The 23,903-nt window shown below is 51.2% G+C and overlaps 1 protein-coding gene across 6 annotated transcripts in view; it reads left to right on the plus strand.

Annotated features, from left to right (window-relative positions):
- Nucleotides 1–23,903, plus strand: part of CORO2B (coronin 2B) — a 143,382-nt gene that overhangs the window by 9,027 nt on the left and 110,452 nt on the right. The window contains exon 1 of one of the 6 annotated variants that reach the window (XM_084979318.1): nucleotides 11,799–11,843. The exons of the other annotated variants lie outside the window; for them this stretch is intronic. Within the exon in view, the coding sequence (XP_084835444.1) occupies nucleotides 11,802–11,843 (42 nt within the window). The 5' untranslated portion in view covers nucleotides 11,799–11,801. Of the gene's footprint in view, nucleotides 1–11,798; nucleotides 11,844–23,903 lie in introns of those variants that run through there. 6 annotated transcript variants of the gene reach the window in all.

A 23,903-nucleotide genomic window follows, 5' to 3' on the forward strand; every position in this document is an offset into this window, starting at 1 on the left:
TCAGAGACACGTTACATGGGGTTCAGGCCACAGGCTCAAACTTACTGGCCCCTGAGTGAAACCAATGGCAACACCAGGGGGTGGCTCTGGCTGCCCGGAGAAGGGAATGTGGGGAGGCTTGTTCTGGGTGGGTGCTCACCCTGATGCTGGGAAGAAGCCCCTATGCTCAGTGTTTAGCTCTTGAGCCACCTGAGGTCCTTTGGTCCAGTCGTCTGCCTCTGTGAACGCCATACTTTGTAGAAATATAAGAATGGCTCCTAATCTTAATTTAGATCAGTTTTAATAAGTACTCATTTATTAGTAGGCTGTTTGTGGCCTTTCATTGGGTATTAAGTCCCTGCTTTCAAGGAACTGACAGTGAAATAAACAACAACAGAAGGAGCTAATCCTTCTAGGGTGCTTAGTTTATGCCAGGCACATTAAAAAGCATTTCATGTGTATTTACTCATTTAATCTTTGTGACAACTTCTAAGGTCTTTGCTATTATTGTTCTCCTTTCCATAGTCACAGAAACAGGCCCAGACAGGGTAGGGAGGTAACTTACTACCTGAGCCTGCCTCTCAGGTCTTCTGGCTTGCCACTCCATCAGGCTGGAATGGCCCCAAAACATGTGGCCAGATCAGGGGGCCTGGAGGCAGAAGACCCAGGTCTTGTTCTTCTCACTGTGTGATTTTGGTCTAGTGTCTCAACATCTCTGAGCCTCTGTTTTCTCATCTTTGAAAACAGAATTAAGACTCAGCCTCGCTAGGTTGCTGTAATATGTCATATTGTAAGGCGCTTGTAGATGTCGTGGAAAGGGCTGGTTTATTGCCATGTCTAATTTGCACTGCCTCCTGCCCCCTCCCCTCACCGGTGTTTCATGGCCTCCACAGTTTGGCAGTTCCATCCAACAGCTAACCCGCTTCTCCCCTGCTATAGTCCTGACTTCAGAATTGATTCATTCTCCGTTGGTGGAAGAGACCGAGTTCACCTCTTCCAAACAATCTGGCTTTACTCCGTCATGCTAGTTGGGTGCAGATAAAATTGCTTTTCTCGCTTCCTCTTCTGTCTATTTTGGCTGTTTTAATATGCTTGGGACAAATAATCTGGCTCTAAAAATCAGATGTCCTGTTTTATTTGCAAAATGAGCCACATAAAGCCTCCAGACCTTGATCTGTGTCATCCTAGCTCCCTGAAAGCCCGAGCTCCCTGTAGAAGGTGGAGGAGAGAGACCCCGTCTGGTCCCCAATGGCAAGTGACCTTGACCTTTGCTCCAGACATATCTTGAGGCCCGTGGGGCTCTGACTTGCTTTCCTTTTGGGTTTATGGAAAGAAATATACTGTAGTACCTTGAAGCATTTACAGCAAACTGTTTAACCCCCTTAAGTGTAACTTCAGAACTAACAGCTTTATGATCTGCAATCTGGTGGAATTTCTGAGATGTGGAATGGCTGATGAAAAGAAAGGTATTGGTGGATGGGGACAAAAAGATTTAATTCCTGAAATTTTTCATTCAACTTCATGAAGATAATGCTGTTTCTGCCTGTGCTGTCAACCTCCGGGTGAAAGATCAGTTTGCAGGAAATTTGGGATTCCCAGAAATGTAGAATTCTGGGAAAGGGTATTTCTGTGTGCCTCAGGGGCCATCTGATAACTTTTTATTGTCACAGATCAGTTTTCTAAAGGCCCGGGGGTTCGGGGGGGCAGTCTGCCTTCCTGCCTTACTCATTATAACATATATGAGGACAAACTCAAGTTGTTCTGGATCAAAGCTATTTCAGGGCCTGAGTTGTCCTGTTAAACTGGCCTTTTTGGGATCTGTATCCATGTTAATTCCTCTGTCCCAAGAGCTCCTGGAGCAGCCAGTCTCCACTACAACAGATACAAGTAAAAGACTAACACGTTACATTGTTTGCTGATTGTCTTATGGACAGGAGCATTGACTCCTTAAGTGAATTGTGAGCTTGCTGAGGCCAGGGATCACATCTGATTCTTTTTAGTACTTTTCACCTTGCTCATCAAAGGGCTATGCTCCCTAGAAAAAGTGTGGTATAGACTTGGGGCTACCCGGTATAAAGCTACAAGATTGAGCAAAATTTGGTACAAGCCTAAATTATTCCCTGCATGTTGGTGCTTGGACTAAATCCTTACTCCTGAAGGTCCATGTGCTGCTGGAGCTGGAAGGAACTCTAAAGCGATGTGATGGGCTCCCCCATTCTGAAGAAGAGAAAACTGAGGCCCCAGAAGATTTACCCATGGGACACAAGTGGCCAGGCAGGAACTAGGGCTCCCTCCGATTAGTGGCAGGCACGGGTTGGGTGAGCTTCAGTTCAGTGGGTTTTCCTAGGCTTCTAGTAGAAATCAGACCAAGGACTGATTCAAAACTAGGAATGGGGAAATGTTCAGAAAGGAGACTTTGAGATCTCAGCCCAGCTAGCAGCAGGGGCACTGGAATGGGGAGGCTTGGCTCCCCAAGTGACCAGCCAGGAGAACCCAAGTCCCACTGTGGCAAAGGCGAAAGTGACTTCTGAGCTCTTTCTGCGTGGCTGTGGGGCTGTGATTATCCAGATCTGGTGGCCCATGTGCCCTCCGTGCCAGGCTGCTACCTTGGCCTCCACAGCGGCCTTGAACCCCACTCTCCCTCCTGGAAGCCAGCCCTGCTGGCACACAGGGCTGCAGGCAGTCTTTCCCTTCTTTGTTTCTCTGAAACCATTAGAAGGGCCTCTGGGTTGGGAGTCTGGGTTGCTAAGAGCTTTCCTCCAGCCAGACCTTATCACTGGCTTGAGAAATCTCCAGACAAAGTTTTCCCTGGAACTCAGACTTGGAGGGTGGGAGGGAGGAAGGGAGAGTGGGAGGAGGGAAGGAGAGGGGGCTCAGGAGCCACAGACAAAGCCACCCCTCGGCAGGCCCTGGGAGCACCAGAGGGCTGGGGGTGGCTGTGGGAGCAGCAGGCTCTGTGGGCCTTTGCTGTAGAAAATCCATGGGAATGACGCAGCTCCCCTGAGCGTGCCCCTGAGCTGGCCAGTACATATCTGTTATCTCACATGCCCACACTCTGCTGACATGCCCACCTTACAGGTGGGGAAACCGAGCCTCAGAGAGGGCAGCTCTTACCTGGCATCCATAGTGCGGAAGGGCGAGCTGGCACCCTGGTATGTCTGATTACATAGCTCCGTGGATGCAGGAATTTAGCGCTTACTGGCCTGGCAGTGGATGGCTGATTGTGGGGTTGTTTAGTTCCCCAACGGGAATGAACCCAACTAGTATCCACAAGGATGCGGGTTCCATCCCTAGCCTTGGTCAGTGGGTTAAGGATCTGGTGCTGCCGTGTGCTATGGTGTGGGTCACAGACGCAGCTTGGACGCTGCATTGCTGTGGCTGTGGTGTAGACCAGCAGCTGACCCCTAGCCTGGGAATCACCTTATGCTGCAGGTACGGCCCTAAAAAGCAAAAAAACAAACAAACAAACAAAAAAAAACGAAAAAAAGGAGTTCCCGTCGTGGCGCAGTGGTTAACGAATCCGACTAGGAACCATGAGGTTGCGGGTTCGGTCCCTGCCCTTGCTCAGTGGGTTAACGATCCGGCGTTGCCGTGAGCTGTGGTGTAGGTTGCAGACGCGGCTCGGATCCTGCGTTGCTGTGCCTCTGGCGTAGGCCGGTGGCTACAGCTCCGATTCAACCCCTAGCCTGGGAACCTCCATATGCCGCGGGAGCGGCCCAAGAAATAGCAGCAACAACAACAACAACAACAAAAGACAAAAAGACAAAAGACAAAAACAAAAAACAAAACAAAACAAAAAAAAAACCCAAAAAACCAAAAAAAAAACCCCAAAAAACAAAAAAAAGCAAAAACAAAAAAACCCCACACACCTGGAAGCTACAATAGAATTCAGTTCCTTTTGGTCTTTTATATGTTATTAAAATAAAGATTCCTCAGGGAGAGGTAATGCCTTAACCTGCTGATAGCAAGAACCTAAGTAATGAGACTCTGGAGAGGTTCCTGAGGGGGAAGGCGAGGCAGGAGGGGAGAGCTGCTCACTGTGAACCTGTTTTGCCTTGGAAGCGGGAGTGAAGGGGACAGCCAGCCTTGTTCTGGGCTGCTCTCCACCCTGGCTGTCCTGCTTGCTGACCACTGACTGCCCTCCCCACCCCTCACACTTATGCAAATAAAATGAGACCTTTGACTCAAAAAAAGTTTGCTGAACATTCATGTGCCAGGCCCAAAGCATGTGGCACTGAGCCTGCAGGGATGAACGCAGGCTGTCCCCTCCTGGGGAAGCCCAGTCTGTGGAGGAGATGGTGGCTCAGAAGGATGCAGGGCTGCAGGGGTGTAGAGAAGGGAAGCTGGTGAGCAGGGGCCTGGAGGGCAGGGCCAGGACTCTGAAGCTGTGGGGACAGGGTGGGGAGGCCAAGGAGGGTGTCTGGAAGAAGAGCTCTCATCTCAGTCGTTAAGGATGGGTAGGCAGAGGAGGATGAAGTGGAGGGAAAGGTGTTCCAGGTAGAGGGCTGGCGTGAACAAAGGCACACAAGTTTGGCTGCTTCTAGGAGAGATGCTAGTTGGATGTTGCTGGGTGGGAAGGGTCGGACAGTAAGTGTCGAACAGGCTGTTAGAGGCAGGCAGGAGCAGGGCGGCCAGGGCTGCCCAGCCACAGAGCATGAGCTTCACCCCTGGTGGAGCTGGGAGCCCCCAAGGGGTTTTAAGCAGAGGAGTGACATGACCCAGTTTGCCCTTTAGATGGTCTGCCCCACCCCCTGGTGCCCTAGAGGTAGGTTGGCAAGTGGCATTCACAAAACCCATGTGTCATGGGGTGGGAGTGTGGATTCCATGTCCCCAGGCCAGATTTCTTGCTGGCATCTCCCTGTGCTTGGGTAAGCACTGCACATGGCCTTCTCTCCCCGAGGGAGACCCTTGGCCGAGACCACTGCATGGTACTGGCCTTTCCCATCTGCCCAGGGCTGCTAGAAAGGCTGGATCTGGGGTTGGATGACAGAAGGAGGGGGCAGAGGGCCCTGTGTCTCCTTCTAGCAAGACTTGCTTATGGCGTGGTGAGAAGACCCCTGGAATGGGATTTTGGAACCCCCTGCCTAACCTCCAGCTCTGACCCTGTGTGGCTGTGTGATCTTGGGTGGATCACTTCCCCTTATGTCTGGGACTCACGTCCCATCTAGCTTAGGAGACCATTACCTAGTTGGAGGCCGGGTGTGGGAGTGAACTTATGGAGGTGCTTATGCCCTGTTGCTGCCCAGCCTCCCCAGACCTTGTAGCCAGAGTCTCCTTCTGAGCTGTGTCCTCCAACACACACACACACACACACACACACACACACACACACACTCACTGCAGACTGCCAAGGGTTGGGACAAGTTTGTGGAACTTGGAGATTGAGGGCAGGAGTTCGAGTCCCAGCTCTGGCACCAGCTTGCCCTGTGCTTTTGAGCAAGTCATTCAGCCTGACCAAACCTTTGTGCTTACCCCCTCCTGTTTGGTGTAAATATCATCCCTTTGCACACTAGGAGGGAATTTTTATGAGTCAGCCTTTTCTCTGTCTCTTTAATATACCCTTCCCTGTGCTGACTCTGCCTCCTTTCAGCCAAGAGCCCTTCTTTGATGAAAATTCTATCCTGTTTTCAGTGGTGACCTGGGTTGGGGGTGAGGGTGTAGTATGAACTGGGATAGGGCATGAGAGAACCTTCTGGAATGATGGTCAACTGAATGGGTACATGGGTGAAAATATCTCAAGCTGAACACAAGGTTCGTGCACTATAGGCATGTGGATGTATTTTAATGTGTGACTATTAAAACGTTGATGCTTTGCTTTATTATATGAAATACTGTATATTTACTACTAATAAAATATTAGTATTTAATATATTTCTATTTTATTTTCTTAATGGAAAAAAAGATCCTTCTCAGCTTTCTGGGTCAAGCACCATCCCTCCCCGTCCATTCATATATTCATTTACTCTACAGGTATTTGTGTGAGCCCTAGGCATGCCGCTGTGAGGGAGTCACAGGTGCGTGCATAGTCTTGGGAGCGCAAAGGTGCAGAACCTTCAGTGGCTCCTCGTTGCCATTAGTACTGGTTCTGCATGCTGCTTGCAGATCATCTGGGGAGGTTTATATGTTTGTCCCCAGGGCCAGTGTCAGGGGGGTGTGACCTGTGCGATGCTTGGTTCAATATTCTGCTGATACTGTCTTGAAATTCTTTGGCATTTTTGATCAAGGGGCACTGTAGTTGATCCCCCCTGCCTGCCCCCCTCCCCCCCTAACAAGAGCATCAGAATGTCTGGAAAGTAGGGCCTGGGCATCAAGACTTCAAAGTGGAGTTTCCTTCTGGAGCGTCCCTGTCCAGCCCTTATGCTTAGACACTTAGCTGAAACAGAAGCTAGAGCCTGGCTCTCTAGCTTGTAACCGAGTTGGAAAGTGAGACCGTCACGGGAGCAGTCCCCAGGGAGGCAGCGGTGGTGGCAAACCACAAGGGGGCTCAGGGCAGAGGGATCACTGTGGGCTGGGAGGGTCAAGGAAGGCTTCATGGAGGAGGAGGACAAGAGGAAGGAATGAGAGGAGAAAAGGCAAAGACAGAACAGCCTTCAGGAAAGGGAAGGACGCTGGGGGAAAGCGGGGACCCGGCTAACTAGAGTGTGGAGCGGGACCTGGGCAGAGAGAGAGGTGGCTGGGAGGTGGGGTGGGGTGAGACTGGGAAGCCCAGGAAACGACCCTCTGAAAAGTCAGAATCCTGTTGGCCATGGGGAGCTGCTGAATGTTCCAGACCCAAGAATAATGTGCTCTGCGAACGTTCGAAAGAATAAACAATCGGATTGTTTGGGGGAGGCTTGGGGGGAGGGCGGCCTACTAAGTTGCTGAAGTCTCTAGCTGGAACTGAGGGCCACCTGTCCTGGGAGGCTCTGCACCCGCTTCCCTGTAGGCGGTGCCTGTCTGTGTGGAACCCTGTGTCCCCTGCAGTGTGGTCTTGGGCAGTAGCGATTGAAGTGGCCCCAAGAACAACAGCCTCTGAACAGACCATGTTCTTCCATTTCTAGGAATGGCAAGTGGTGGGGGGAAGGGTGCTTCTGCTGAAAACTGGGCTCTACTCTCCAGTTCTCACCAGGTTCCCCAACCCAGATGAGGAAGGTGGCTCTCCCTGCCATCTTATATTTCCCACCAAAAACTGGTGGACACTGTAGTGCTGGGGGAGCAGGGGACCGTCCTGCCTGGTGTAGAGGAGCCCCCATTTCTGAGTAGCCAGCAGATCAAACACAGATCTGTTTGTTTCTTCATCTCCTGAAATATTTATGCAGGAAGATGAGAAAGGGGCTCTGTTTATTGAATGCATCCTCCAGGGAAGAAGCCACAGGGAACAGGCTGCTTCCCGAGTCTGAGAGCCAGTGAGCAGCAATGGAATTTCTTTGGGTTTGAAGCCAGACAGAGCCTGTGTACTTGCAGAAGAAAGGATTTCTGGAAGGGGACGAAGCTCTCTTAATCTTCTGCCTCCAGTCTCAGGAAAGCCTTTCCACACATGGTTTCCTGGTGATTCCAAATAACACCTGAAATCTCAGCCTAGTTTCTATTCCAGGCTTTGCGTTTAACATGCTGTGCAACCTTGGGCAGTTTGCTTAACCTCTCTGGGGGTATCAGTCCAGTTCTGTTTGCCTTTTGATAGTGTTTGGAGAGTCAGATAAGCTATAGAGTGGGTTTGCTTTGAAGTAATGAAGGCATAGGGAGCACTGTACCATGCACTATGCCACTGTGCAGTGCTCGAGGCCAGAGAACTGACTGGGAGCAGGATTGAGTGGCCAGTGCTGGGGTCAGGTCAGAAGGAGTGGTCCAGGACCCAGGCCCACCCTGCAGCCCCTTCCACCTTTCCTCCTTCAGCTGAGCCCTGCTACCCCATGTCCCTGAGAATGCTGGCAGGATTTCCTCCCAGGAAGGGGACGGGGGTGTCTGGTCTACGTCCCCTGGGAGTTGCAGGCAGTACCTCCCTCTGACAGTGGGACCAGCTTGTCTTCAGATGTGGAAGTCAGCTCCATGCCCAAGCCTCATGGCTGGCCTCAGATCATCTGCTGTCCACTCTTAGGGAGCCGGATCCCTGCCCTCAGTTCAGGCCCTGGAGCTAGGCTTCTGTTCTCAGCTCCAGGGCTGGCTTGCTGTTCTGTTTCCCATGGTAATAGTTAAGTACTGTTCTCAGCATTGAAACAATCTGAATCTTAATACACATTGCCACTTGCTAAGCGCTTGCCCCACGCCAGGCACTGTGTGAGCTCAGGGGACACAGAGGGGACCTGACCTTTAAGGAAGTTGAATTCCGCCTGGGAGGCAGACACAGGTGGAATGTTTGGAGCAGTGCTGAATGCGGGTCCCGAAGGCTACAGAGCACCGGGAGACTGGGGCAAGGCTTTCGAGAGGGAGGCGGGGTTGAGTCTGATTTTGCTGGATGAGGGTGATTTGGGAGGCTAGGTGCAGACTGCATACAGACATGGGTGGGGTCACTCCTGGAATATTCTGGAGTGGCCAGCTTGTCCAGGGAGGTCTGAGCATGGAGGCTCAGGAGTTGGGAAGGTAGGGCAGGGGCTTGGAGAGTAGCCAGAAGGGAGGTAAAGGTGGAGCCCAGGCAGAGTTGTGCACAGGGAATAGATGTGATCGAGTCATTAGGTTCCATGACGATAACCATCCATTATGCATGTATGTGCCTGCCACCATCCTAGGTGATGGGACATATCCACAAACAAAGCAAGAAAAGCCCCTGATCTCTGGGGACTGGCCCTGGAGGGTGGGGAAACAGAACGGAACACAAATACATACATATTAGGATGTCAGGTGGTGGTAAATGCTAAGAAGAAAAATACAGTGGAGTTGGGGGCAGAGTGATGGAAGGGGCTGCTTTAGACCTCGGGGCCCAGGGTGGGACAAGGAGAGTTATGGAGCCATGTAAAGAGTGGGAAGATCCTGCTGGCTGAGAGAGCAGAGAGCTCCCAGGCACCAAGAAGGGGGCTGCCTCCCACTCAAGGCACAGCCATGAGGCTCTTGTCTGGGAGAGGGTGAGTGGAGAGGTCAGAAGGGAGGGTGAAGCAGTCTAGGTCACATTGGGTCCTCCTGCCTCCCATAGGCTGGCATGTGCTTCCTGCTCACTAATGTTTGTTGACTGACTGAGTGATGGCGACTGCTCAGGGGAGGATGGGCAGGAGAGGAAAGGCTGGACACTGGGAGCTGATGAGGGTCTGAACCAGGGAAGAGACAGTGGGCACAGGAAGAGGAATCTCCAGGCTTTGGTAACTGGAAAGGAGGAGCAGAAGATGACAGCCCGGGTATTCCCAGAGCTTCCCGGAGCTCCCCAGAGAAGAGCTGGATCATGAATCGGGGCATCACTGCAGTGGGCTTCTCACCCTCTCCCACGGTCCTGACCTGGGTCCTGTGGAGGAAAGCCAGAGCCACCCATCCTGCCCACCCTCTTGAGGATGCTCCAAACTGGGCCGCATCCTCCTGCAGGGCCGGCAGGGCTCGGTGGAAGTCTTCAGGGGCCGCTGTCCCCTGCCAGCCTCACCTCACCTCCAACCTCATTAGTATTTTGAGCAGAAGCATATTTATTTTTTCCTGTGGGGAATTGGTACCCTGCTCATTTCAAATTGAGTAAAACCAAACAGCAATTAAGAGCCATAGCCTTCTTGGGTCAAGGAGAACTGACGGAGGGAAGCAGTGTTGCTGTTTTGCTGTTTGCTGCACACGGTCTTTTCTGGGCTGACCTGGGTTTGAGTGGCAGGGAGGGAGGTGCTAGAGGATTGGAATTCACCAGTAACAAAATACTGATGATTAATGTTTACTTAGTGCTGACTATGTTGCTAGGACTGTGCTGTCTTACATGTATCCCATCCCTTCAGAGGCCCAGGGAAAGGACGGAGGGACTACTGTTAGGTCCATTTTGAGTAATTGGTTGAGGAACTGAGGCCCAGGGGGGTTTAAGTAGCATGCCCGAGGTCACACCACTGGTAAACTGGGATGGAGCTAGGATTCTGTCTCATCCTCACTGTACCCCAGAGCCCATGCTTTTAAATGCCTGGCTCTTTAGTCCTTCAAAAACATTGCATTTAACCAATAGCTTCCCCCTAAATTGTTTCCCTCCCATTAAAAAAAAAAGAGAGAGATAGAGACCAAACAAAAAGCCCTTTTGTTGCTATGGAACACAGAGGCTTTACCAGAGTTACTGAGGTGAACCAGGGCAGAGAGGGGGACACGGGCCAGCATTTGGTCCGGGCTCTGGCTCCGTCCCTGCTCCACTCCTGGGGGCCCGTGCAGTTAGAGCCATTGCTCCTGGTGGGTCCACGGGCAGCAGATCTGCTGGGGGCCATTGTGGTGGTTCAGGCAAGAGGCCTGGGCCGGCTGAGTGGAAACAGTGAGGGCTGCCAAGGAAGCAGGACTTGGGGTGATGTTTTGGGGGTTGATGCGTCCAGGGAGGCGCCTGAGAGGTTGAAGTCAGTGGGGGGCCAGGGGGAGGCCACTTTGGTCAGCAGTTCTGTGTCCCAGATCCAGCCCGCCTAACCAGACCATCTCCCTTGTTCCACCGACTTGGCTCTGAGAGCATTTTCAGTTTTAGAAAATCAGATCCCGCAGAGGCTGAAGCTCAGTGCTTCAGACTGTGAAGGCAGCTCCAGGAGAAGAGGACTGGCAGCCGGCCGGAATCGGGGTATCCTGATTCCTGGGGAACTGAACTCTGGCCAGTGAGAGATCAGGGTGAGGATGGGAGGAGAGAGAGAGAGAACAAACAGGAAGTTTTGCCATCTCTGCTCCTCTATCATGCAGGGTCAGTGATTTTTGCTCATAGCAACCTCTTGGAAAAAAAATGAGTCAAAGATAGTAATGTGGTTTTCTCAGGAGAGTAGACCTGCTTTCTAAAAAAGCCTGTGGCACAGTGAAAACGAATCCGACTAGAAACCATGAGGTTGTGGGTTCAATCCCTGGCCTCGCTCAGTGGTTTAAGGATCTGGCATTGCCATGATCTGTGATATAGGTTGCAGATGCGGCTTAGATCCTGAGTTGCTGTGGCTGTGGTGTAGGCTGGCAGCTGTAGCTTCAATTTGACCCCTAGCCTGGGAACTTCCATGTGGCGTGGGTGTTGCCCTAAAAAAAAGCAAAATAATAATAATGATAATAATAATAATAATTAAAAAAAATTTAAAAAGCCTGGACCTTAGAAATGCTAGGGGGAGTTTAGTGCCTTGGAGAGGTGAATCCCCAATAAGCGTGCCTCTCCAGAGCCTGCCAGGCCTGGGCGCCCCACTCTGCAGCTGTCTTCTCCCCCCAACTCCTTCCTCCCTACTTTGAATCCTACAGTAAACCTCAACTCTCCCCTCTCCTCGTCCGTCTCTACTGGGCACCAAGGGGCTGGTCTGTGTTTAGAACACTTGGCGGGGGGTGGGGGGTGGGGGTGGGTGCAGGAGCCTTGTCAGAAGAGTTTTCATTCTGACTGAAACTTCTGGTGGCCTAGACTGTGATGCTGCTTGGGGGAAGCTGGTGGGGACAAGGGGAGCTGGGCCTACCAGCGTGGGAGCCTGTCCTGGGTTCAGGACCAAACTGGGCCTGGGGCTGCCCTGGATGAGGGGAGCACGGGTGAGGTCCTACCTCCCTGGACTCCACTGCTCACCTGGGTGGCAGCATTCTTTGGCCTCCTCCTGCCCAGGCCACTTAGCAGAGCATCCAATGTCCTCTCTCTAGGGCTACCATTTACCTGCTTGACCCCTGCCCAGAGCTTGCCCTCCAGCCACACCTTCTGCTGGCTGCCCCCAAACTCAACTTGTGCTTTTCTGCTCCTTCTCTACTCAAAAGGTCTCCTGATGCCTGCTTTCAAGGCCCAGCCAAAATGCCACCTCCTCCAGGTAGCCTTTTCTGTTCTCTCCTCCTTCTAAACTCCGTCCTTCTTGTGTCACTGCGGTATTGAAATGGTTCTAGCTGAACACACCCTGTCTCCGCTGCCAAGCCCCATGCCCTGAGTGGAAGGGAGCCTGTGATGCCACAGATTCCATGATGTGTTTTTCTTGCCTGGCCCTGTGTATGTTCAAGTAGAGATTTTTGAATGATGTATTTGTATTTTTGCATGGATAGGAGAATCTGTTTTGTGTGTGCAGCAGTAGCTTCAGTCATGTGAGATGCACTTGTTGGCAAATCTATCAGAGGATGCAAAATTAGAGCCTCCCAAATTTGTCCCCAGAAGGGCCTGGGACAGATCTGGAGAGCTGATTTTTCCTTTCTCCCATCCCCCAGTGCTGCTCAGTCAGAGGCTGTGTGGCCCTAGAATTCTAAAGAAGGGGGGTGCTCCCCAGTGCTTCCCAACCCTCCTGCCCAAGAGAGGCAGCAGCCCGGTGACCTTGTGACAGCAGTGTGCTCTCCTGGGGCTCTGCCATCCCCTGGGAGGCTGCCATATGCTTTCCGGACGTCCGGGTCTCATTATGCTCCAACTTGAAAATTCATCTTGTCTAATTGTGCTCGAGGCCTGAGTGAATTCAGGAACTATTAACCAGGCTCTGTGGGCCCAGAGTCTCCATGGCAACAGAGGATGCGTCCTAATGAACTGCATCCTTGGAGAATGGCTCCGGGGTCCCCCGCCTACCCCTCTGTGTGGATTGCTACTGTCCCTGCTGCTTGGCAGGGGCCCCTCCAGGGAGGACCTAGGCTGGGGAGAGGGGATGGAAGCAGCCTCTGCAGCAGCCACCCAGGCCCCTGTGGTGTAGTCTGCAATTCCTCCCAGCACCGTAGGGATAAAGAATACCCAAAGAGACCCCACAGCCTCATTGTTGGCCATGGCATTTCCCTTCCTCAGCAAACAAACAAACAAACAACTCTTCCTCTAAAACACACACACACACAATTCTAGCCTGGCTCAAATGCCACCTCCTCCAGGAGGCCTTCCCGGAATGTCTCTCTTTCCCAGCCCTGTTTTGCCATTGTACTTGGTTTGTGCCTCAGGGATGTTTTTTAGCACAATTGGTCCCAGAGTGGACTCAGCCAAGTACATACCAGATTTGCTTCATACCAGGTGACAAGCTCCTCCAAGACAGGTACACCCCCACCTTCCTCTTTGAAGGAAGCTCAGCCTGAACGAGAACGAGGTCTTTGCTAGCAACCCCACCTCTGTCCTCAGTCCCACCCCAGGGCCCAGGCCTGGAAGTTTCTCTGTTGATGTGTGGCTCCCAGGACCTTCAGAGACCCTTCTGCTTCCCGTGATTGCGTGTGATGATCCTGGACCAGGCACTTTGCCTTCCTTACCTGAGGAAGAAAGGGATCCCCTGAAATTCAGCCTTTGGGGAAGGAGTGGAAAAGAAAAGGAGACTTGAGGAAATGAAAACAGTAAGCCGGGGACAACCTTGGCCCGGCCCCGAGGCCCCCGGCCCTACAACCCCTGGGCCTGGTCACCCACAGGAAGACTGTGTAATGTGGGAGGGGGGTGGGGAGGCAGAGATGCAAACACAGCGGTTTCTCCATGTCCACCCCACCTCCTTCTCAGCCGTCCTGCTGATTCTCAATCTCCAAAATGAGTTGGAAAGAGGGGAATGATGAGGGAGGAGGCCGCCTGTCTGACTTTTAATTAAAAGGGACAGGATACCTCCCAGCCAGCCTGTAAGGCGGTGGGACTCTGTGATGTCTGCCGGTCTCCATCCAGGAGGATGGGGTGGTATGCACGTGTGTGGCTGTGTGAAGAGCTGACAGGCAGAAGTAGAGATCTGAAGGTTTATCCAGAAAGCTGAGTTTTCCCTTCTCGCCTCCATATCCTCTCCCCTTAGTGCAACAAATGGTTCTTGAGCACCTGCTGCATACCAGTCCCTGTGCCAGGCCCTGGAGATGGAGAAATGGGTGAGGTACAGCCCCTGGCCTCCGGGGCTGGGCAGAGGGTGGCCACTGAGGACTTGCGTGGCCCACCTCTCACTGGGCCCCTTCATTCAACCAGCATCCCTGAGCTCTGCCCAGGTGCTACCTTTTGGAAGGTACTGAGGATGAAGTGATGAGTGTGGCAGAGATCCAGGCCTGTGTGGAGCTGACAGTCAAGGGTGAAGGGGGCTGGGGAGCACAGGGTCTGACCAGGCAACTGCTGCAGGATGAGGGTAGCACACGGGGTGGGGTGGTGGGGCGGCCCCCAGGGGAGGAGCAGCCGGTTCAGCCTAGGGGAATCGGAAGGCACCAGAGCAGGGACCAGAAGGAGGAGGATGATTTGGCCAAGAGGACAGTCAGGAAGAGTGACCAAGGTAGAAGAAATAGCAGCATGTGCAAAGGCCCGGAAAAGAGAAACAAAGGCTTTGAGGAAAGGAAAGAAATTGAGCACAGCGGGGGCATAAATGTGCTGTGGTGGGGCCAAGGCCAAGGAGGGCCGTCATAATCCAATTTGTAAGGCCCATGGACTTGATCCTGCAGGCACTGGCTTTATGCGGGGGGTTGAGGGGCGGGTGGCACTAGATTTAGTTTTTAAAAGGACCACACTGGTAGGTAATTTTTTAATTAAAAAATTAAAATATTCTCAGTTTTTCCTTTCCTCACTTTGGTGCTTTTCAGCGGAACAAGGGAGGGGAAGGGGAGTATTGTCATGATTGGGATATTCGGCCCAAATTAGGGTCTGACGTCAGATGCATGCAGATATGCCCGCATACGCACATTGTACCTAGAGTTTTTTTGTTTGTTTGTTTTTAAACTGAAGTATAGTTGGTTTACAGTATGTTGGGTGTACAGCAAAGTGATTCAGTTACATACACATACATTCTGTTTCAGAGCTTTTCCATTATAATTTTTTACACTATATTGAATATAGTTCCCTGTGCTGTACAGTAGGTCCTTGTTGTTTATCTGTTTTGTGTATTGTAACGAAATATTTTAATATACTTTGATATGGGAATTTCAGGCCACTAAGAGACAGAAAAGCCAAAAGGACTCTCACTCTCCTTTTGCAATATGTGCCTTGAACCCCTGCCTACCCTCTCCTGTACCAAGTTCACAGAATCCAGCTGTCCTCTCCAGGGTTCCCAGGGCTCTGATAGCCCTGGCTGGCAGGGGTCCCACGGTTTTGCCTGCTGAGGTTTCTGTCCCCCCCCCTTTTTTTTGTCCCCCTGAGGTACAGAGAGTCGCTGTGAGTTACATAGCTCTCTACTTCAGTGAAGGAGGTTCAGTGAGATCAGCAACGCCCACCTTCTTCCTCCCTGAGAACACCAAGAGGCAGTTCCTTTCTGTTTGTGGATAGAAATATTTCATGGAAGCAGACCTGTTTCCTGGGTAAAGAGAGACTACGAGTCTGACAAGCATACATTTATTTCCCGTGTTGGCACATGTATAATTTTGTATTCTGGGAGGAGACACACAGCTTTGCTTAGAAACAGCTGCCCCATTGGATTAATGCTGTTTCTCCTGAGTGGGAAGGTGTAAAAGAGCCCCCTGCCTAGACTGGTTTGGGGATAGGAGGTGAGAGGGGTCCAGTGGCCTGGGGTTTGGGAGTGCCCCATTAAGTCCCAGGGCTGACACAGGGCCTAGCTCCTAGTAGGTGATTCCCAAACGAGTTTTTGGATGCTGTGTGAGAAGGAGTTGAATGAAGGAAAGGGGCGATAGAGGTTCCCATTTTGGTTCAGCAGGTTAAGGACCCAATGTCTCTGTGAGGATTTGGGTTTGATCCCTGCCCTCACTCGGTGGGTTAAGGGTCTGGTGTTACCACAAAAGGCAGTGCAGGTCACAGATACATCTCTGATCCGGTGTGGCTGTGGCCCTGGTGTAGGCCTCAGTGCAGCTCTGATTTGATCCCTAGCCTGGGAACTTCCATATACCACCACAGGTACGGCTATAAAAGGTGAAAAAAAGGGGGCAGTATACACAGATGAGTGAAAATTGGCCTGTAACCTCCAAATAGTCATAGTCTAGTAAGAAAAAGCTTGCTTGTGAATAATGTTAATATAAGGCATGATGACAGAAGAGCCTTCATGGAGAATGAGCTGTGGGGACAGTGCAGGGCTGTCTGGCAGCTGTCAGCAGTCTGTTGGGAGTCAGGGCAGAGTTCGGTATTATGAACTGATTGGGGACCTCCCCCCCCCACAATTTATATGTTAAAGCCATAGGCCCTATTGTGTCTGAATTTGGAGATGAGACCTTGAAGGAGGTAATTAAGGTTAAATCAGATAATGCGGTTGGGATCCTAATCCTATAGGGCTGATGTCCTTATAAGAAGAGGAGGAGGAGACCCCAGGCTGTGTGGCACACAGAGGGAAGGCTGCCGTCTACAAGCCAGAGAAGCTGGAAGAGTGCTCTTGCCAGATACCAATCCTGCTGGTACCTTGATCTTGAACCTCCAGCCTCCAGAATTGGGAGGTTGTTTAAGCCATCCGGTGTGTTCTGGCAGCCCTGGCACTAATACACATGGGCATTCTGAGTCTGAGCTGGGCAGTCCAGGTGGACAGAACAGGGGCAGGGGTGCTGCCTCATAGCATTGAGAAGGGCAGGTGGGCTTTGCAGGCTCATCCTGGAACACGTGCGCCAGGAGGTTCAGAGTAAGAATTGAGCTGTGAGGTCTGACTGCCAGGGACCAGATCCTGGCCCTTTGCACCCATAGGCATGAGGTCCTAGACAAGTTCGAATCCCTCAGTTTCTTTTTTGCAAATGGGGGTAAAAAATGATAGTAGTGACTATTCTAACTCCTTATCATCCAGGTAGCATCATGAGCATTACATTTACTTTACACCTGTAAACACTGAACCCCAAGCCCAGCACATAGTAAATCCTCAGCAAACATCAGCTGCCCCTCTTTACTGTGTGCTTGCAGCATGGTGCTTCTTTCTCTCAACACTTGTTCCAGGGGCTCCAGCCGTCATTCAGAACATTCTGGGACCTCCTTAAGAGTGGCTTTCAGTAGCAGCTCCCAAGGTCAAGAAATCTGTATATACCCCCCTTTTATTACATTTTACAGCTGCACCTGTGCTGGCCTCTTTCCCGCCCCCCAGGCCATCTTCCCCACCTGGAAAAGACCAAACTCGTGTCTGAATGACTCTGGATATGGCTGAGGAGAGGAACCCTATCACCAGAGGACGAAGATATGCCCTCACTGAGAATGTATATCCCTAGCCAGTTCTAAGTGGGATTTCACATCAGGAGTTTAAAAAGTGATTTTTTTCTTTTTCTGGAGTTCCCTGGTGGTGAGCTAGCAATTAAAGACTTGGCATTGCCTCTGCCGTGGCTTAGGTTCAGTCCCTAGCTGGGAACTTCTGTATGCCTCAGACACGGCCAAAAACATAAAAATAAACCAATGAATGAAGAAGATGTACAAGTATACAGTGGAATATTGCTCAACCATAAAAAAGAATGAAATAATGCCATTTGCAGCAATGTGGATGGACCTGGAGATCATCACACTAAGTGAAGTAGGTCAGGCAGATAGGGACAAACATCATATGACACCATTTATATATGGAATCTAAAAGAAAAAAAAGTGATGCAAGTGAACTTGTTTGCAGACAGAAACAGACGCACAGGTTTTGAAAACAGACTTACAGCAGTTCCCGTTGTGGCACAGTGGAAAGGAATCCGAGTAGGAACTGTGAGGGTGCAGGTTCAGTCCCTGGCCTTGCTCAGTGGGTTAAGTATCCTGCATTGCTGTGGCTGTGGCATAGGCTGGCACTGCAGCTCTGATTCCATCCCTAGCCTGGGAACCTCCATATGCTGCGGGTGTGGCCTTAAAAAGCAAAACAAACCAAAAAACCCCCCAAACTTAGAGTTGTCAAAGGGGACAAATGGGGGGAAGGGATGGATTGAGGGTTTGGGTTTAGCATATGCACACTCTTGTGTGTGGGTGGAGGGTCCACAGAGACCTGCTGTGTAGGGCAGGGAGCTCTCCCCGGTGTTCTGTGGTGACCTGTGTGGGAGGGGAGTCTAGGGAAGAATGGATGTGTGTATGCGTATGGCTGAGTCACTTTGTCATGCAGCGGAGATTGTCACAACATTGTGGATCAACTGTGCTTCAGTGAAACTTTAAAAAATGAAAAAACATTTAATTAATTAAAAATAAAAAATGAAAAGTGATTTTTTGTTTGTTTAAAAAAGAGGTGATTTGGGAGTCCCCTTGTGGTGCAGTGGGTTAAAGATCTGGCATCGTCACTGCAGCGGTTTGGGTCATTGCTGTGGCACGGGTTCGATCCTAGCCCAGGAACTTCCATATGCCTCACATGTGGCCAAAAAAAAGAGGCGATTTGATCTTAACAGTTTGGCAGGAATACATAAATGTTCTTCCCAAGAGACTACTCCAGAAAGGTCAGGGTTCTCTCTGTGTAAAACTGTGATTTAAAACAACCTCCTCACGTCTGCATAAATTCAGCTCAAGTTCCTCATCCTAGCATTCTGGCATTCAGAAATCATGTCTTCTGAGAACCTATGGAAAGGTGGGATTATTCTGTTTATTTGGTTATGCATTTCTGTGTTTGCCTTTATGCGTATCTATTACTTTGATAATTAATAGGAAATGAACCTTTTAAGAAGTCTTTCAAAAAGACTGTCAGAAAGGACCGTCATAGGTCTGTCATAGCACATACCAACATGTATAAGCCATCATCAAAGACACATTAACATAGTGTCACCCTTTTGGAGGGCAATTTGGCAACGTGCATCACAAGCCATAAAAATGTCCATATCCTGTGACCTAGTAATCCCCCTTCTGGGAATCTGTCCAAAGGAAATAATCCAAAGGCAGGGAATGGCTCTGTACATCAAGATGCTCATCGCAGCATTATTTACAACTAAAAATTGGAAGCAAAGTAAAGACTTTACAGTATGAGACTAGCTAATTAAATTAAGCAGCGTTTCTTCAATGGAGCATTCTGCAGCCCTTAAAAGTATAATACCCAATGCTATGCATGTGGGAAGCTGTTCCCACTAAGTGAAAAGGGCCGAATATACCATGATTATGACTGTGTAAAAGTTCTTGGGAAAATGCAGATGCTCGGAGATTGAAAAGTGAAGGGAGGATCTCAGGTTTGTGGGAGGAAAGTCCCATTTCCTGGGAGTCACGGTGGCCGAGGAAGAGCAGACTGGGGTGCAGAGATCAGTCGTTAGTTCCCGAGGTGTGAGGTCAGAGATGTCTGCGAGCATCCAAAGGGATGGGTCTGAAGCTCAGGAAAGAGGCCAGGCCTCAGGTGGAAGTTTCAGAGCCATTGACTTGTAGGTGGTGGTTAAACCCCTGAGTGTGGACGACCGCAGGCAGGGAAGAGCAGAGGCAGTGAGTCTCACCCATGGGCGCTTTTAGAGTCCCTTGCAGATCCCTCTAGGGGAGTGAATCAGGATCTCTGGGGTGCTGGCCCTTCAGCATTTATTCAGAGCTCCCCAGGTAATTCCCGGGGCGGGGGGCGGGATCTGGGTTAAAGTGAGAGAGAAGTGGCAGGGTTGAAGCCAAAGCTTTCTGTGGCTGAGATAGAGGAGGGGGAGAGGCTTCAGAGGGGTCTTAGAAGATACGGCCAAGGGATGGTCACCTATACCAACTGCCATTCAGAGGGTGAGTGTGAGGAGGCCTGGGGCTCTGCATGGGGCAGTGTGGATGAGGCCCTTCCCGCTCTGGGATCCCTGAATCTAGACCTGCACAGACAGGCTCCGCAGTGGCCAGCACAGGGCCTTGCATAGGCTTCTAGCCTCTGTTCTGTTGAACAGAGCAAAACAGTTCTTGGTCAGTTGCTTTCCTTACATGTTTTCCATATCCCCAATTCTGGCACGTGGTCTGCAAGATTTTTGAGCTGCTTCTGGGCGGATGAGGTCATGTAGAAAATACAACTTTGGATATAGAAACATTGAAATGAGGGGATTTTTGTTTGTTTTTTTGTTTTGTTTTTGCTTTTTAGGGCTGCAGGTCCAGCATATGGAAGTTCCAAGGCTAGGGATATAATTGGAGCTACAGCAGCCGACCTTTACCACAGCCATAGCAACACCAGATCCAAGCCATGTCTGCAACCTACACCACAGCTCATGGCAATGCTGAATCGTTAAGCCACTGAGCAAGGCCAAGGATCGAACCTACAACTGTATGGTTACTAGTCGGTTTTGTTTCCTCTGAGCCACTACGGGAACTCTAGAATGAGGGAATGTTTTGAAAGTTCATGGATTCAGTGGGCCAGAGTATTTGAAACTGAGACAGGAATTCCCGTCGTGGCTCAGCGGTTAATGAATCCAACTAGGAACCATGAGGTTGCGGGTTCGATCTCTGGCCTTGCTCAGTGGCTTAACGATCCTGCATTGCCATGAGCTGTGGTATAGGTCGCAGACGCGGCTTGGATCCCGCATTGCTGTGGCTCTGGTGTAGGCCAGCAGCTACAGCTCCGATTAGACCCCTAACCTGGGAACCTTCATATGCTGTGGGAGGGGCCCTAGAAAAGGCAAAAAGACAAAAAAAAAAAAAAAAAAAAAAGAAAAAGAAACTGAGACAGACACAGAAAAATCCAGAGCATAACTGAACGTAGAGTTCCATTTTCCCTGGTATCTCTAGTCAGTCTCTGGTGGTTCCATATAGAGGACAAATTTCTTAAGGACAGGAGGTGGGCATGGAAGACGCTATGGCATCCTCTAGCACTGCGGGCCTGGCACAGGCATTTTGTGGGTGCTCACTATATCCTGCATTCGCTGTGGTTGACTTGGAGCCCTGGAAGGAGCGTCCTGTGATGGGGGGCACTACAAAAAGAAGCCTTCCCCAACATCCGAGCCTCCCTGCTTTCTCCTGACTCAGCAGGGTGGAGACAGACAGTGGGCTTTTGGAGTGGGCGGGGGTGGGGGGGGCTTAGCAAGGGCCTGAGTGGATTCTGGGTCAGACAGGGCTCAGAGACGATAGAGCATCTCTGTCGGGTCTGGGGTCTTAGCTCGCAAAACACAAGTGATCAGGGGTGACTTGAAACCTCTGAGGAGCTGGGATCATCTGCAGGTTTCTTCACTCTCATGTTTGGTGCCTGGGCTGGAGTGACTTAGAAGCTGAGCCCCTATGGATCTGTGGACAGGAGCATCTACCCAGGACCTCTCCCCACGGCTTGGGCTTCCTAGTGGCGCGGCAGCCTCAGAGCAGTCGGGTTTCTTACATGATGTCTCTGGGCTCCAGGAGCAGGTATTCCAGCCATCAATGTCAAGATTATGACCTCTTAGGACCTAGCCTCAGAAGTCACATATTGTCACTTCCCAACTAGATTCAAGGGGAGGGGAGTCCCTTTCAAAAAGTGCTTCTCTCTTCCAGCCCCTGTCTAAGGTGGGTAAGACTCAGTCTCCAGGAACAGATACCACCCCTGTTCATGTTCATGTCCCCGACTCTCCAGACCCCAGCATATGTTTCATCTTCCTGGCAACGTCAGATGCCCTTGGGCATAGCACTCTAAGAAGTAGGGGCTTTGGAGTGAGAACTCCTCTGTGCCTGGCTGATGCCTTCCTGCTCAGCTGCAGCTACTGGACAGTAATTTCAAAAGGTGTTTGTAGGAGTTCCCAGTATGGCTCAGCAGGTTAAGAACCCGACTAGTATCCATGAGCATGAGGGTTCAACCCCTGGCCTCACTCAGTGGGTTAGGGATCCAGCGTTGCCACGAGCTGTGGTGTAGGTTGCAGACATGGCTCAGGTCTGGTGTTGATGTGGCTCTGGCGTAGGCCGGCAAATACAGCTCTGATTAGACCCCTAGCCTAGGAACCTCCATATGCCACGGGTGTGGCTCTAAAAAGACAAAAGAAAAAAAAAAGTTGTGGCCCTAAAAAGAAAGGAAAAAATAAAAAAACAAAAAGGGGGCTGTAGACTGTGAGATGCCACCCTTGGGAGGGAACTTACCACACTTTTCCTGTGACCTGCCCCTGGAAGTTGTTTCCTTTCCCTTGGACCTTGGCAACTAAAACCAGATCCGGTGGCCTTAAAAAGGCCATCACAGGCCCAGAGGCTGGGCAGCACCTAGTGGTGGGTAATCAAGATTTGGCATCCTGTGGCTAGCTGCCCACGGCCAGACCCATGGGTGGTGGTTACAGTGTCCAGGTCTTCTGGGCAAAGGGCCAGCAAGGCAGGTGCTCCCTCTTCCATGCTCTGGTTCCGTAGAAGACTGTGGCCTTGGGAATTGGGATTGGCCAGGCTAATCTGTCAAGGCTCACCTACTGGCTGGCAGAGGGGCCCAGCTCCCGCTATATGTGTGTGCATGTGTGCTTGTGTCTGTTGGGGGTGCGTTTCTGTTTTTCAGGGGTTTGCATTGCAGGGATTTGTTGGAAAATGATGTGAGAACCAGGGGTCAAGGAATGCAGTCCCCTCTTCTTCCCAGCTCCTCCTTCCCCAGGAGCCAGGATTTTTGAATCCTAAATGGTGAGAGCCTCAAGGCTTTGTTCTCTGCCCCTCCCCTGCCAGACTCCTAAGTGCCCTTTCTCAGGCTTCCCACCAGAGGAGGGATGGGGCTCCAGGAGGGGACTTGGAATTCCTTTTTTTTTTTTTTTTTGTCTTTTTGCCTTTTCTAGGGTTGCTTCCCGTGGCATATGGAGGTTCCCAGGCTAGGGGTCCAATCAAAGCTGTAACCACCGGCCTACACCAGAGCCACAGCAATGCGGGATCCAAGCCGCGTCTGTGACCTACACCACAGCTCACGGCAATGCTGGATCCTTAACCCACTGAGCAAGGCCAGAGATCGAACCCACAACCTCATGGTTCCTAGTTGGATTCGTTAACCACTGTTTCACAATGGGAACTCCTGGAATTCTTGATCATTGTCATCCTCCTCCTCCTCCACCTCCCCCTGCATCCACCATTCCAGCCCTCCATCCATCCATTCAACACATGTTTACTAAAACTGTTTATTGGTGCCAGGCACAAAGAGAGCACTCAGACTCAGACCCTTTCCTCCAGGGCCAGCAGAGAGGAAGCTGACTGGCCATGGCAGCCACATGCCCTGGGAAGCTCTGAGGGCCCCAGGATGAGAGCACAGTGGTGGGGGAAGGGCTAGTGGGGAAGCAGCATTTGAACTGGGCCTTGGGGCTGACTGGGATTTGGCCCTGGCAAATGGTAACAGGGATAAAGTAAGTGTGGGGCCTTGTTGGGACCCAGGGTGCAGCCATCCTGCAGAGGCATAATTTACCATGTCAGGAAGATTCCTCCTTGTCCCCTGGCGCTCCCAATCTTGAGCCCTTTCTGGCAGAGGGGAAAGAAGATCTGGTGGATTGGGTCACGCTGGCCGTTAGGAACAGTCTTCCTTCTTTCTCCCAGCAGCATCTATATTTAAGAAGAGGGCCCTGGCTGTGTGAGCGCAGAGAAGGGGCTTAGTTTACTATCAAGCATCTCGGCATGCGGTAAGGGAGACTGGCCCCGAGTGGGGTCAATGGAGAGGAAGAGGAAGGGGGCTCTCAGAACTCAGGGTGGGGCCTTGCCTCCTACATGGTGGCTGATGACACAGGACATGCTGAGTTGTCTTTAACAGGCTTCTCTGAGTTGGGGGTAGGTACGTAAATGGGGAAGGTGTCACGGGGTCTCCATCTTCTCTTCGCTGCTGGCCTCCCAGCTCCTCCCTCCTGGCCCTTCGCCCTCTCCCTGTTGTTCTCTTCCCAGAGCCTCCTGTGTGACTTAACCAAAGGCAGAAAAGCTACTGGTGGAGGCTGCCGTGCTGGCTGCCCTGGGGTGAGCTGGGGTCAGGCAGTGAGGACAAGGGATCCGAGAGCTCCTTTTCACTGCATGCCTGTGGATGGGCCTTTTGGGCTTCGTCACTGGAAGTGATGGCAGACAGGCTGGGATGGGGCGGGGGGTGCACAGAGGCCCCGATCAGTACACTGGCTGGACCTAGAATCCACATGAGTCATCCAGACTGGCCAGCGAGCCCATCCCCGGGAGGCCCCATAATTGTGTAACCAGCCTCTCCCTTCCACCCCCTTAGTTTTCTTGGGCCAGAGACTCAAGCACAGAGAGAAAAAGAATGTGGTGATGATTCCACTTGTTATTCACACTTAATTAGGTG

The sequence above is a fragment of the Sus scrofa genome, chromosome 1, assembly GCF_054392235.1.
Source record: "Sus scrofa isolate SSC_HxYL_T2T_F1_AM1 chromosome 1, Sscrofa_HxYL_maternal_Yorkshire_Landrace_v2.0, whole genome shotgun sequence".
In the NCBI taxonomy this organism is placed as follows: domain Eukaryota; kingdom Metazoa; phylum Chordata; class Mammalia; order Artiodactyla; family Suidae; genus Sus; species Sus scrofa.